At 38.1% G+C, this 13790-nt stretch overlaps 1 protein-coding gene across 1 annotated transcript in view; it reads right to left on the bottom strand.

Moving 5' to 3' along the window:
- Entpd3 (ectonucleoside triphosphate diphosphohydrolase 3) overlaps positions 1-13790 on the bottom strand; it is a 32565-nt gene that overhangs the window by 7982 nt on the left and 10793 nt on the right. The window contains exons 5-6 of the mRNA XM_076869290.1: positions 2339-2489; positions 436-595 (exon numbers count right to left, since the gene is read on the bottom strand). Of these exons, the coding sequence (XP_076725405.1) occupies positions 436-595; positions 2339-2489 (311 nt within the window). The remainder of the gene's footprint in view (positions 1-435; positions 596-2338; positions 2490-13790) is intronic.

The raw sequence follows: 13790 nt of genomic DNA, 5'->3' as shown, positions 1-13790 counted from the left end.
TAACATTCCTTTGCACCCAAGGAGCAGGAAGTGTAAGAACCGGACTGTAAAGAGGCCTGGGAACACAGAGTGAGGACTCCCTCTCTCTCTGGGGATTCAGGGAAGCAGACTGACTGAGGGTGCTGCAAATTCCAGATGGCTGTGGAGCTTTCAAAAGGTCCATGTGCAGTAGCAGGATTAAATTTAGATCCCTCTCCCCAATTTCTAACAAGCTAGCAAAGTGACAATATTTTCCCTCCTCCATGCATTTGGTCCTATTTATGATCCATGGTCCCTCCCACCCAGCTCTATGTAAATGCTTTTTTTGAGCAACTGTGTTTCCCTAGTGCATACATGGCAGGAATGCTCCATTGGTGGGTATTTCTGCTTAAACTATCTCCCTCAAGAGACAAGATAAACAGCAAGATTAAAAACCATGCATTTGTTTCCACACACCTCCAGGAAATTTCCCATTATATAGTTGGCTGTAATCCATCCATATACCCCTTCCTCTTGCCCAGAAATGATTTGAGCACCCCTAAAATCAAAAGGCTGGGACTTGAAGTAGCTTTGGATGCTTGCAAGGACTTCATTAGCTGCTGTTTCATTTTGCAACCTATGCGAGGCACAGAACACAAAAGGCTGAGTGCCTAGACGACACAGTCAAGTAGTCTCCCTCAGGTATATAAGAGAAACCCCCACAACCCCCGGCTGGCATTTTTCCAGATGTGTGCAATACACAGGCAATCTCTTTTGCAAGTTGAAGCCTGCCAAGGTAACTGAGAAGGCAGTGACCTCTTAAACTGCCAAGCAGGAAAAGAGTTTTCCATAAAAGTACAATCTGTTTTCCCCAACCTCACCTGCTCCTGTTTCATTCTCTAGCAATCAGCTAATCAAAATAGCCATCCAGTCAGGCGTGGTGGGTCACGCCTGTAATCCCAGCTATTTGGGAGGCTGAGGCAGGAAAATCTCAAATTTTTGAGGCCAGCCTGGGCAATTTAGTGAGACTTTGTCTAAAAGTAAAAAAATAAATAAATTGGGGATGTAGCTCAGTGGTTGAGAATCCCTGGGTTCAATCCCCAGTACTAGAGAGAAAGAGAGAGAGAGAGGCAGAGAGACAGAAACAGAGACAGAGAGAGACAGAGAGAAACTAGGGAAGGCATGGGGGTTGTGTAAGTAATCTCTTAGGAGGCGGGGGGGTGGGAAGCGGATAAGGTTGAGTTTTCAGCTGTGCCTGCTTCACCCTTTGGGAGGGCTTCATTTTGAGGGGATTTGAGGGTCATTACAGCTGTCATTGGATTAAAAACCATCAGTATTTTGACCCACAGAGGAGAGGCAACATGGCATTATTATATCACCCATGACATTGTACTATTATAGAACCTATCTGCTGCCATTTTCCCTATAAAAAAAAGCTCACTTGGGAGATTATTTCCCTCTTCATCAGTGGTTTAAGAAAACCCGGGGGCACTGGCTTACTCTTGGCTCAGGAAGAAGAAAAACCAATGCTTCAAGCCACAAGCAAGAACAGGGGCACTTCATGGAGAAGACCCAATCCAACTGTGAGCGTGCTGTGATTTCTCTTTATGATCATGTTAAAGCACTTCTGTCTGTTCCTATTTTCTTCATGCCCAAACATGCATAATTTTCCATGACTGGGATCATGGACAAAGTGCCTCTGGAGCTGAATGAGTCTTGTCTACTGGTGATCAAGATCAAGCCTTGCTTCCAACACTTGGAGCAGCCTCTGTTGTGAATGGATTTATGTTTGATGTTTCTTTTTATTGCAAGATTAAGGAAATACTCTATCAAAGATGGGGGGGGAGGGTAGGGAGGGAGGAGAAGGAGACATTCAAAAACCATGCCTCTGGGGCTAAAAGTCATAGCTGCAAATTTAGCATGAACTTATGAAATGAAATGGGATGTTTGTTTCATAACAAGTCCAAAGGGCTTTGACTGATGTGAGAGGCAGACATCCTATGGTTTTAAAGCAGATTTCAGGGACATTTTGTGCATGGGAAGAAGCTACATAGCTAGAGGTCCCACTTATCACACATCTTAGTGGCTGTTCTCGGTGTCAAAACACTTCTGTTTTCTAAAATAAATGTGGTCATCTTTCTTTTTCCAGAGTTCTCAGTAAAATCACAAAGGTAGAGGGAATCAATTTTAGAACAGTTTCTTTCTGCATATTAAAATAAAGACTAAATGTTTCCCCATCGTGAAAGCCTAAATTTAAGGCAGAATATGGGCTTCTTTCTCTTGGGTTTGTTCCCAGAAACAGAGATACGTTCTTGGCAAGATTCAACACATTCTTGGCTATTTTGGTCATGGGAGCTCCTTGGCTACACTCAGCCTTTACCTCAGCAAGCGCATCCCAGCCGTGGCTCCTAGGTAAATGCGGGTGGATCCGTGGAGGTGCTCTGGGACCTGCCCCTTGACTTTTAGCATGCAATCCTCAAAGGCTTTGGGAGCGTCTTGGGGGTTATTCCCATAGCTGGAGATACCAGAACCTGAAAAGCAAAAAAAAAAAATCAGTGTTGGTCAGCATTCCCCAGAACCAACAGCAGGGACACAGCTTTTCAATTAAAACAACAATGACAACAACAACAACAACAACAACAAAATCAGCTTTGGAAATTATTGGGTTCAAAATTACTGGTTTGAAACCTGGGAGATATGCTAAGTCATAAGTGGTCACGGTGATGGGTCCACTGTCAATCTCTGCAGGGAATAAACTAAAGGGTGAAAAAAAGTGAGCGTAGGCTTTCTTTCAAGAAAATATTTCCATAATGGAAGTTTTAAATATAGATAAAAGAAGAGAGAATGCTGTAATGAAGCCCATGCATCAAGCTCCCAGTTTGAACAACCATTCTTTTTTAAGGGCCTCGAAAAGTTGCTGAGGTTGACTTTGAACCCAAGATCCTCCTGCCTCAGCTACTAGAGCTGCTGGGATTACAGGTGTGCCCCACAACGCCTGGCTTGAATAATGATTCTCATTGCATCTGTATTCTCTCCTATTATTTCCTCACAAAGCAAAGTTCACATATCATTTCATTCCAGTACCTTGGTATGTGTCACTAAAATATAAGAATTCTTTTAAAGAAGCATAGAGTTTCATTATTATACCTGTAAAAATTAGAAACCATTTTAAATTTTTGTTTCATTATTATTTTTTCTTGTTATGAGGATTGAACCTCCTGAGCTACATCCCCTGCCCTTTTTTATTTTGAGGCAGGCTCTTGCTAAGTTGCCCAGGCTAACCTCAAACTTGCCATCCTCTTGCCTCAGCCTCCTGAGTCGCTGAGATTATAGGCCTGCACCACTGTGCCTGCCAAAATTTGTGCATGTTTATGACATATAATTTGATATCTGGATTTATATATACACATTGGGCAATGATTAAATCAGGGTAATTAGCATATATATCACCTTAAACTTTTATCAAATTTCTCTATGGTGAGTATATTCAAAAATCTTCTCTTCAACTATCTTGAGAGATACAGAATGTTATTTTTAACTATATTCACCTTACCATGCCATAGAATACCACAACTTCTCCTTCCTATTAACTAACACATTGAGCAATCTCTTCACAGCTCCCCTTCCCTTTTCTCTCCCCAGCCTCTTCGAACTCTCAATCTCTATGAGATTAACTTTTGAGAGTCTACATGGGAGTCAGATCATGCAGTGTTTGCCTGATTTATTTCACTCCATCCATATTGTAGCAAATGAAAGGATTTCATTCTTTTTTTAGAGCAGAACAGTATTCCATTATGTATACAGAACACATTTTCATGATCCATTACTCTAACAATGAACATTTAGGTTGATTCCACATGTTGGCTACTGTGAATAGTAGCTATGATTCACTTTGCCTCCATATTCCTTCTTCTCATACTGTCTTTCTCTTTTTTTCTTTCCTCTGTTCTCCCTCCTTCTCTCCGTCTTTGTCTGCTTTTGTCTCTCTTATTTGCATGAATCAGGATCTTCATAAATTCCCTATGTTGTGATATTAAATCTCATTTTTGGTTCAATCCTTCCTATCTATTTTACTTGTAATCATTAGAAGCTGTACTTGCTCTTTTTGTTCAGGATTGCTTTGGCTATTCTGGATCTTTTATTTTATCATATGAATTTCCATATGAATTTTGGATTATTTTTATTAGTTCTGTGAAGAATTGGTATTTGGATGAGAATTGCATTGAACCTGTAAATTGCTTTTGGTAATGTGGCCATTTTAAAGATATTCATTCTGTCTATTCATAAACATGAAGGTCTTTTCCCTTTCTACTGTCTTCTTCAATTTCTTTCTTCAGTGTCCTACAATTTTCATTGTAGAGGTCTTTCACATCCTTAGTCAGATTTATTCTTAGATATTTTGTTACTTTTTGAAGCCATTGTGAATGAAACTATTTTCCTGATGTTTTTCTCAGTGGATTCATTCCATTATACAGAAAAGCTATTGATTTTTATAAGTTGATTTTGTATCTGGCTACTTTACTAAATTTGTTTTTTAGCTCTAAAGTCTTCTGGTGGAACTGTTATTATAGGATATATCATTTTCAAACAGGAGTAATTTGACTTCTTCTTTCTTATTTGTTTCCCCTTTATTTCTTTCTCTTTCCTAAATTACTCTGGCTAAAATTTCAAGTACCTTATTGAATAGGAGTGGTGAGAGTGGATTGTCTTATTCCTGATTCTGGAGGAAATACTTTTAGTTTTCCCCATCTAGAATGATGTTGACTTTGCAATTGCTGGAGGCATTACAATACCTGATTACAAACTATACTACAGAGCAATAATAACGACAGATTGGTGCTTGCATATAGACAGATAATGCAGACTAATGGCACAGAATAGAAGACACAGAGAACAAACTCACACAGCTACAGTCCATCTGATTTCTTGACAAAGATGCCAAAAACATACAATAGAGAAAATCAGCCTTTTTGACAAGTGGTGCTGGAAAAATCAGATATCCATATATAGAAGAATGAAACTAGATCCCTATCTCTCACCCTGTACAAAAGCAAACTCAAATGGATCAAAGATCTGACTATAAAACCAGGTCTTTGGTGTTAGAAGAAAAAAGGAAAACACTTCAAAACACACTAACTCAATAGGACCCCTATATCTCAAGAAATCAGGGAAAGAATCAACAAATGGACGGCATCAAATTAAAAAGCTTCTGCAGGTGATAGAAATCCCAGTGATTTGGAAGATGGAGGTAGAAGGATCATAAGTTTGAGACCAGCCTGGGCAACTTAGCAAGATCCTGTCTCAAAATAAAAATAAAAAGGGCTGGGGACATAGCTGTAGTACAGTGCCCTTGAATTCAATCCCTGGTATAAATAAATAAATAAGCAAGAAAATAAATAAATAAATGTTTTTACATGGCATAGCAAAAGAAATAGCAGAGTAAAAAGAGAACCTACCAGAATGGGGGGAAATCTCAGGGGTTTGGAATTGGGGCTCAGTGATAGAGAGCTTGCCTAGCATGTATGAGGCACTGGGTTTGATTCTCAGCAATGCATATAAATAAATGAATAAAATAAGGGTCCATCAACAAATATATATATATATATATATATATATATATATATATATATATATATATATATATATAATTAAAAAATGATGGAAAATCTTTTCCAGCTATTTTTTGGCCAGAGTTTTAATATCCAGAGTATATAAAGAACTCAAACAACTCAAAATTTTTTAAAAAGCAAATAACCTGATCAATAAATGGGCAAATGAGCTGAATAGACACTTATCAAAAGAAATTACAAATGGTCAACAATTAGATGAAAAAAAGGCTCACTTCTTTAGCCATCAGGGAATGAAAACTAAAACTACACTGAAATTTCATCTCACTTCAGTTAGAATGGCAAAGCATCAAAATTACAAATAACAATAAATGCTGGGGAGGATGGCAGGTAAAAGAAACTCTTTTACTTTGTTGGTAGGACTATAAATCAATACAGCCACTATGGAAATCAGTATGGAGGTTCCTCCAAAAGCTAAAAATAGAACTACCACATGATCCAGCTCTATGACTGCTTGGTATTTATCCAGAAGAACTAATGTCAACATACTCTAGAAATACATGCATACCCATGTTTATTAAAGCACAATTCATAATAGCCCCAAATTATGGAATCAGCCTAGGTGTCTGTCAACAGAATTATGTCACTTGCAGGAAAATGGACTGAACTGGAGAACATAATTTTGATTGAACTAAATCAGACTCAGAGATAAAGTCTGAATTTAAGTAAGTCCAAGTTTAAGAAAGGAAAAATGCATGTTTTCTCTTATATGTGGAAGCTAGAGAGGAAAACAGGTAAAAACAGGACATAATGAAAATAGAAGGGGGATCGCTAGGATAGAGGAAGGGGGTCAGGTAAAGGGAGGATGGAAGAGTGAGAGAGGTTATTCTTATTGACAGTCTCATCTTTGGTTAGTGGGGTCCTCTTTAGTTTGGCCTCTGAGATCTTTTGACATGACAGATGACTTTGAGAGCTTCTTTGCTTTCTGATACATTGTACATTTCCTGCCCCAGATCTGGGATCAGTCATTTCTGCAAGAAGCCCTGGTTCCTTGAGCCAAGAAATGGTATTTAGTATCAAAAATTTGAGAGTTATGGTTCACTGCAAACTGTGAACCACACGTAGAAAAAACCTACTTCCAACTCAAATTCAAAACTACAAAATTTCACTTAGTCTCTTTAATCTGACATTTTTAGCTTCTTTTTCCTGTGCTAAACATTAAGAAACTCCAACATAACTCATTTGCTTTATTTCATAATCCACATATCAACAGTCTCCATATACCAGTGCCAGCACTCCCAACAACTGTAAGATTATTAAAATCAGTTTCTGATTTTTAAAAAGTTCCTTTTGTTCTTAGGGATCCCTCTAGGGATATACAGTCAAATGACTATGTTTAATCATTTAAAAATATTCTTTCTGTATTGCTACACCAACAACTTAATAGAAACTTAGACTAGTTCATTACATTTTGCTTTTGATTTTAAGAATTGATTTTTAAAATTTTTGTTTTATCATTATTAAAATATTTACATAATTCTAAAATCAAACCTACAAAACTAGATTTAGTCAGAGGCATCTAATTCCTTTTCTTATAAGTAGTTTCTTTTTATAAGTTTATCTAATATTTATTTAACATAAGCAAATATATACATATTTTGTAACCTTTAGATGAATGGTAGCTTACTATATATATTTTTCTGTATTTGTCTTTTTTGCATTTAACTTTTCCTAGTGAGCCTTCCATACTGGCATGTAAATGTTCCTCATTCTTTTAAGTAACTGCATTGGCTGCCATTGTGTGAATGTAACTTAGTTTGTTCTACCAGGCCAGGGTCTGAGTTTAAGTAAGTCCAAGTTTAAGAAAGAAAAAAATGCAGGATAGACAAGGAGAATGGAGAGAATACTGCCCTTTTAGAACTTTCCTTGGTGCTTTGGGAATTCTCTTCCAATCCTTTCTCGATTGTTTCCACTATACAAACCATCTTATCTGGATATGAATTTATTTATTTACTTATTGTTTGGTGAAAAAATTCAGAAATTTATTTTTACCCTCTAGTAGGTAGACATGAGTTTCACATATGCTAATTCCTATCGCTTATCTCTAAATATAATAATTATACTTATTCTTAAGTTTCATCCCTTTTAAAATGCTTTTTATTGGTGTATTATAATTATGCATAAGAGTTAAGAGTTGGGGACTCATGGTGACATATTCTTACATGCACATGACATAATTTGAATTACTCCACTACTATCCCTCTCTTTCCCCTCTTCCCTCCCACTGGACCACCTCTACTCTACTCCCTTCTATTTTCATGAGATGCCCCTCACCACATTTCTTTTCTTTTTTTTTCCTCTCTAGCTTCCACATACAGGATCCTTGACATTCTGAGCCTGGCTTGTTTCACTGAATATAATGGTCTCAAGTTCCATCCATTTTCCTGCAAAGGCCATACTCTGTAGGAATGACTAAAACTCCATTATGTATATATATGACATTTTCTTTATCCATTTATCTGTTGATGAGCACCTAGGCTAGTTTCCATAACTTGGTGATTGTACCATAAAACATTTTTTTTTTTAAATCCTGAGAACTCTAATTACGAGTTTTACTTGGATGTCAGACATAGATTTCATCCACAGTGCTAGATAAGCAAGGACAGGCTTTTCCAGACTTGGTCAAGGTCAGAACCTTCTGCTTCCCCTCCCAGGGCACTGGCCACCTACCATGGACAAATGACAGCAAAACAATTGTGGGTTGATGGGCACCAAGGCATGGTCTCAGAACTTCAGCATGAAAGGGGCTGGTAAAGAGCTCCCATAACAATTAATAAATAAATAAAGGCTGTATATATATGGATATATGTATAATTTTAATATATAAGATATACTTTAAAAGAAGACATTTTCTCCTTTCTGAAAGGTAGGATTATGGATGATTTTACTTCCATTTTATTTATCTGTATTTATTGATTTTCATGCAATGAAATGTGTTATTTTGTAATTAGAAAGTTATATTTATAAAGACAACAAACATGAGATCTGTTTCTCAATATTAACATATGAGTCAGGCAAATTCTTATGAGATTAGTTAGCAGTATTTTTAAAAATTCTCCTTCCAAAATGTCAGTAAAACTAACACAAACAACAAAACTATGCAGAATGTCATCAGTCAGTGCACATGTTACTTATTTTCTTTTCTATGAACCTAGTAAAATGTGTCCCCATAGACTGATCACTCACTTTCAACAGTTAGTTGAATAATAGCCATTTTATTTTCATCTACATTCTTCTTTTTTTTTCATTCTTACTAGACTTTAAAGAAAACTCTAGACATTACATCAATTAATCTGAAAACACTTTAGTATGTTTCTAGAGTTAAGGAATTTTTTGGTACTGGGGACTGAACCCAGAGGTACTTTATTACTGAGCTAGATCCCCAGCCACCTCCCCACCTTTTTTTTTTTTTTTTAGCTTTTAATGGACCTTTATTTCATTTATTTATATGTGGTGCAGAGAATGGAATCCAGTGCCTTACACATGCTAGGCAAGCACTCTACCACTGAGCCATAACCCCAGTCTCTAAGCCCTTTTTATTTTATTTTGAAGCAGGGTCTTGCTAAGTTGCTGAGGCTGACTTCAAACTTGGATCATCTTGCCTCCATCTCCCTAGTTGCTAAGATCACAGGCATGTGCCGCCGCTCCTGGCTGACATAAGGAATCTTAACCTAGTCATAATTCTTAAAAAAGTAACCTCACTGCTGGGCACAGTAATCCCAGAGGCTCAGGAGGCTGAGGCAGGAGGATCACAAGTTCAAAGTTAGCCTCAGGAACTTAGTGAGACCTTGAGCAACTTAGTGAGAACCTCTCTCAAAGGAAAAAAATAATAATAAAAAAAGCAGGCAGAGCTACAGAAAACAACACCAGGATCACCAGCCTAGACAGTGCCAGATGAACTCAGTAACCAAGGACTGAGGACTGATACCCACCAGGGACCCCCAGAGGGCCTAGACACCTGGTAATCGCTGCTGGATGAGCAAATATTCACCAACCTCTTCAGACTGGCCAGGGCAGGGGAGTCTTGGGAAGTTTGCAACTTAGAAACCAGAAACCTAAATTATCCTTGGAGAAGCCACATGCCCTAGAGAACATAACACTTGCCAAACTTCAGCTCTTTAATTTAAGCTTCAGTTTGTGACCTTCTGGTCCCCGGAGTATATATATGGATCCCTGAGGCTACTGTGATCAAAGAAGACAAGATCCACTTCTGGATGTGCTGTGGGCTCCATAACCATGTCACGGTTGGCATCCAGGGTGGGCCAAGGACCCTTTCTCTAGGAAAGTCCTAACTTTCCCTATAGATAGAGGATCATGAGGAATTACTCTGCTGAATGCTCTCTCAGGTTTAAAGACAGAAATTCTATGACTACAGGACAGAACAACTGTACCCAAGAGGATCCACCAGGAGCTCTGGAGTATGGAACCGCATGAATAAGTAGTTAGCACTTATTGAGTGCTTGCTGTATACCAGGCATTTGCTTTTTCCCTTATATATATATTGTACAGTTTAATCTTCAACTCATTCTATGGGAGTAGGTATTGCTCTCACTATTTTTTTCTCATCTCAGAAATGAGAGGGTCAAGGCTCAGAGAGATTCAGCAACATTCCAGAGCTCATACAGTAGGGACGAGGAGAAGTCTCCATCATGGTCCTTCACTATCCTCTCTTTTCTAAAGGAGCAACCTGATGCCCTCTCATGCTTGGAGGTGAACAAATGGCTCAGAGGTAAGCTGACCTAAGTGAATCCAGGATCACTGGCTGAGATCAGAGCAAGGAAACTGCTTGCCTGTGTTTGGGGAAAACATTATAAGCAATACTCAGAAAACATCCAAGAACCCCCACACGGGCCATGGAGATGCCCCTTCAAACAAAGACTTATTGTCCCACCTTTCAGCTCCTTCAGAGTTTGCCTCAGCTGCAGAGAGCTGTCTCACTCAAGATCTTGTTCTTCCCAGGGCTAAAAACACCCATCAACAATGGTGATGGGTCCTGCAGCCCAGCCATTCCCGGCATTTCAACCCATGCTCCTGGCCATCTTCCTGGGAGGGCAGACAATCACAGCTTACCTTGATTATTATCCAAATAAGATCCTTTGTCTCCCTAAGGGAAAGACAAATTATCTCCAAGAAGTTAAAGTATATGGGCAGCTCACTGAAAGAAATGATGGAGGCTGCCTGGGGCTGGGAGGATAGGCCTGGTGTCTCTGACTTGTAGCCTTGAACTAAGGGTGTACTTGTAGCCCATTCAGGACTCACTAGCTGGGAAACTCCAGGCCAACTCAAAGATCATAATGCTTTAGAGGGAAAGAGAGTGGCTTGAAAAAAAAAAAAAAGATATGCACACACACACATACTGACTGGGCTTGATTGTGTGTGCTAAAGACTTAATTGTTAAAGGAAAAATTGCAAAACTTTGATAGAACAATATCTTTCTGATCTTATGATGGGGAAGGAGTTCTCAAAATGTACAAAAGAACAAAGAATAGAGGAGAAGAGTGATCACTACACTGACATAAAAATTGAGAACTTTTATTTCATCAAGATAGGTGAAGAAACTAAAAAAGACAAACTACGGTCTATAAGAAGATATGAGCAACAATCTATAATAACACTCACAAAGCATTCATATTCAGAATGTCTTAAAAATTCTGAAGATTAAGTAAGAAAAGTCAAGCAATTCAGTAGAAAAATAACCAAAGGACATGCACAGGCATTTCACAGAAAACAGAAAAGGCCATAAATACATGAAAAAAATACACGACCTTATTGGCAACCATGGAAATACAAATGTCCATCAAAAGGGAAAAGTAAATAAGCCAAAGGCTATTAGTACCACCATTCACAAACCTTAACATTGAGTTTCTACATTAAACCAATATTAGTGAATAAAGCAAATTATAGGAAAATGTCTGATCATGTGCATACACATTTTATTCCCCCCTCAAATCAGTAAAAACTAAATATCTAAGACAAAACTATAAAGAAGAACAAGGAAGATTTCATATCTTAGCTATTGTGAATAGTGCTACAATAAACACGGGAGTGCAGATATCTCTTTGATATAATAATCTCATTTCCTTTGATTATATCCAGAAGTCAAATAGCCAGATCATATGGATAGATCTATTTTTAGTTTTTTGAGGACCCTCCATACTGTGCTCCATGATGATTATACTGGTTCACATTCTCACCAACAGTGGAGAAGAATTTCCTTTTTTCTTATATCCTCATCAGTGGATGAATGGATAAAGAAAACAAGATATATATATATATATATATATATATATATATATATATATATATATATACACACACATATATACACATACACACATACATACACATACACACACACACACACACACACACACACACACACACAATGGAGTATTACTTTGCCATAAAAGGAATGGAATTATATATCATTTGCAGCAAAATGGATGGAACTGGAGGTCATTATGTAAGATAAATACATCAGACACAGAAAGACAAATACCTCATGTTCTCTCTCAGATGGAGGAGCTAAAAGCGTAGATATGAATATAAAACAGTGATTACTCGAGACTGAGAAGGATGGTGAAGGGAAGAAAGTGGGAGGCTGGATAATAGGTACAAAAACACAGAAACAGGAATGAATCCTAGTGTTCCGCAGCATAGTGGGATGATTGCAGTTCACAATGAACTGTTACATATTTTATGAATAACTAGATGAGAGAAGTTTGAATTATACTCCAAACATAAAACAATGACAAAGAGATGGAAACATTAATTAGCCTAATTTGATCAGGGCAAGTACTGAAATACAGGTATACATGTATTGAAATATCACACTATGCCCCAGAAATATGTACAATCATCATAAAAAAACTAAGAAATATTTAGAGAGATGGAAATACCAATTACCCTGATTTGATTATTATACATTGCATACATGTATCAAGTTATTACACTATACCCCATAAATATGTACAATTAAAATTAAGATAAAAAGAATAAAGAGCCAGGCATGGTGGTGTGAGCCCGTAATTCTAGCAACTCAGGAGGCTGAGGCAGGAGGTCAGCTTCAGAAACTTAGCAAGGCCCTAAACAATCAAGTAAGATTTTGTCTCAAAATAAAAACAATAAAAAGGGCTGGGAATGTAGTTCAGTTATAAAGGAAGAGGAGGAGAAAGAGAGGGAGGAGAAGGAAAGAAAGAATAATAAGTGAATAGTTAACATAAAATTCAGGACATGTTGTGTAAGGAGGCAGAAACTTAAATGAAAAGTAATTAAAGTTCTGACAATATTCCATTTCAAAGGATGGCAGCCTGTGGGAGAATTCCAGTTCCCTACCTCAGAGAACTAAGGCAGATTTTATTTTATTTTATTTTTTAAATTTTTCAATGGCTGGGGGGAAAATAAAAAGAGAACAAAGTTTGGTGACGTGTGAGAATTAGAGAACTACATGAAATTCAAAATCTCTTGTTCATCAATAAAGCTTTACTGGAATAGAGTCATCTCTGTTTATGAATCCTCTATGTCCCTCCAAACCCACTTCCTCCCAGATACCACCTCTCCCTGTTCGGAAAATTTCCTATGTATTTCTTATGTTTCAGCATGTCTTATGAGCACAAGTGCTGACTTCCCTTGTTCTGAACCATCTTCTCAGCAAACAGCACTGGAACAGAAAGGCAGCGTTTCCTTCCAGAATAAAGGGCAGGCAGGCTTGCCAGCCATTATAAATGGTACAAGTTTCCTAATCTCAGGGTTTCTGTTCTGTGATAAAATCCACTATCTGGCTATGTTATCCAGTGTAAACTGGGAGCTGGAGAACCATTGCAAGGAAATGCTGACACTCTGGCCAGTGCTATGACTGTGACAAACTATCTTTTGTTTCTGAGCCAGGAGTCTTGTGTCTTTCACCAGCAACTATAAAAGTACGGTGGGGTAAAGTCTCAGACTATTCACAGTCCTTGACAATTCCCCATGTTTATGGATGAAAGAAACCAAGGCCCAGAGAGGAAAACAGATAGGATTTAGGTGACACCCCCCCCCCACCCCCACCCCCCCCCCACCCCCCCCCGCAAGATGAGCATCAGCTTGAGCAGAGGAACTTGTATTTTTCCGATTCCCACTCCTGGGCTCACTTGCCTGACTCAAGGTCTCCAAAAGACTTAGGACTTAACCTTGATGCTTCCTGGGCCTCCTGGCCACACTTCAGTC

The sequence above is a fragment of the Callospermophilus lateralis genome, chromosome 1, assembly GCF_048772815.1.
Source record: "Callospermophilus lateralis isolate mCalLat2 chromosome 1, mCalLat2.hap1, whole genome shotgun sequence".
Taxonomy (NCBI): domain Eukaryota; kingdom Metazoa; phylum Chordata; class Mammalia; order Rodentia; family Sciuridae; genus Callospermophilus; species Callospermophilus lateralis.
This window is presented reverse-complemented; position numbering and strand designations above follow the sequence as displayed.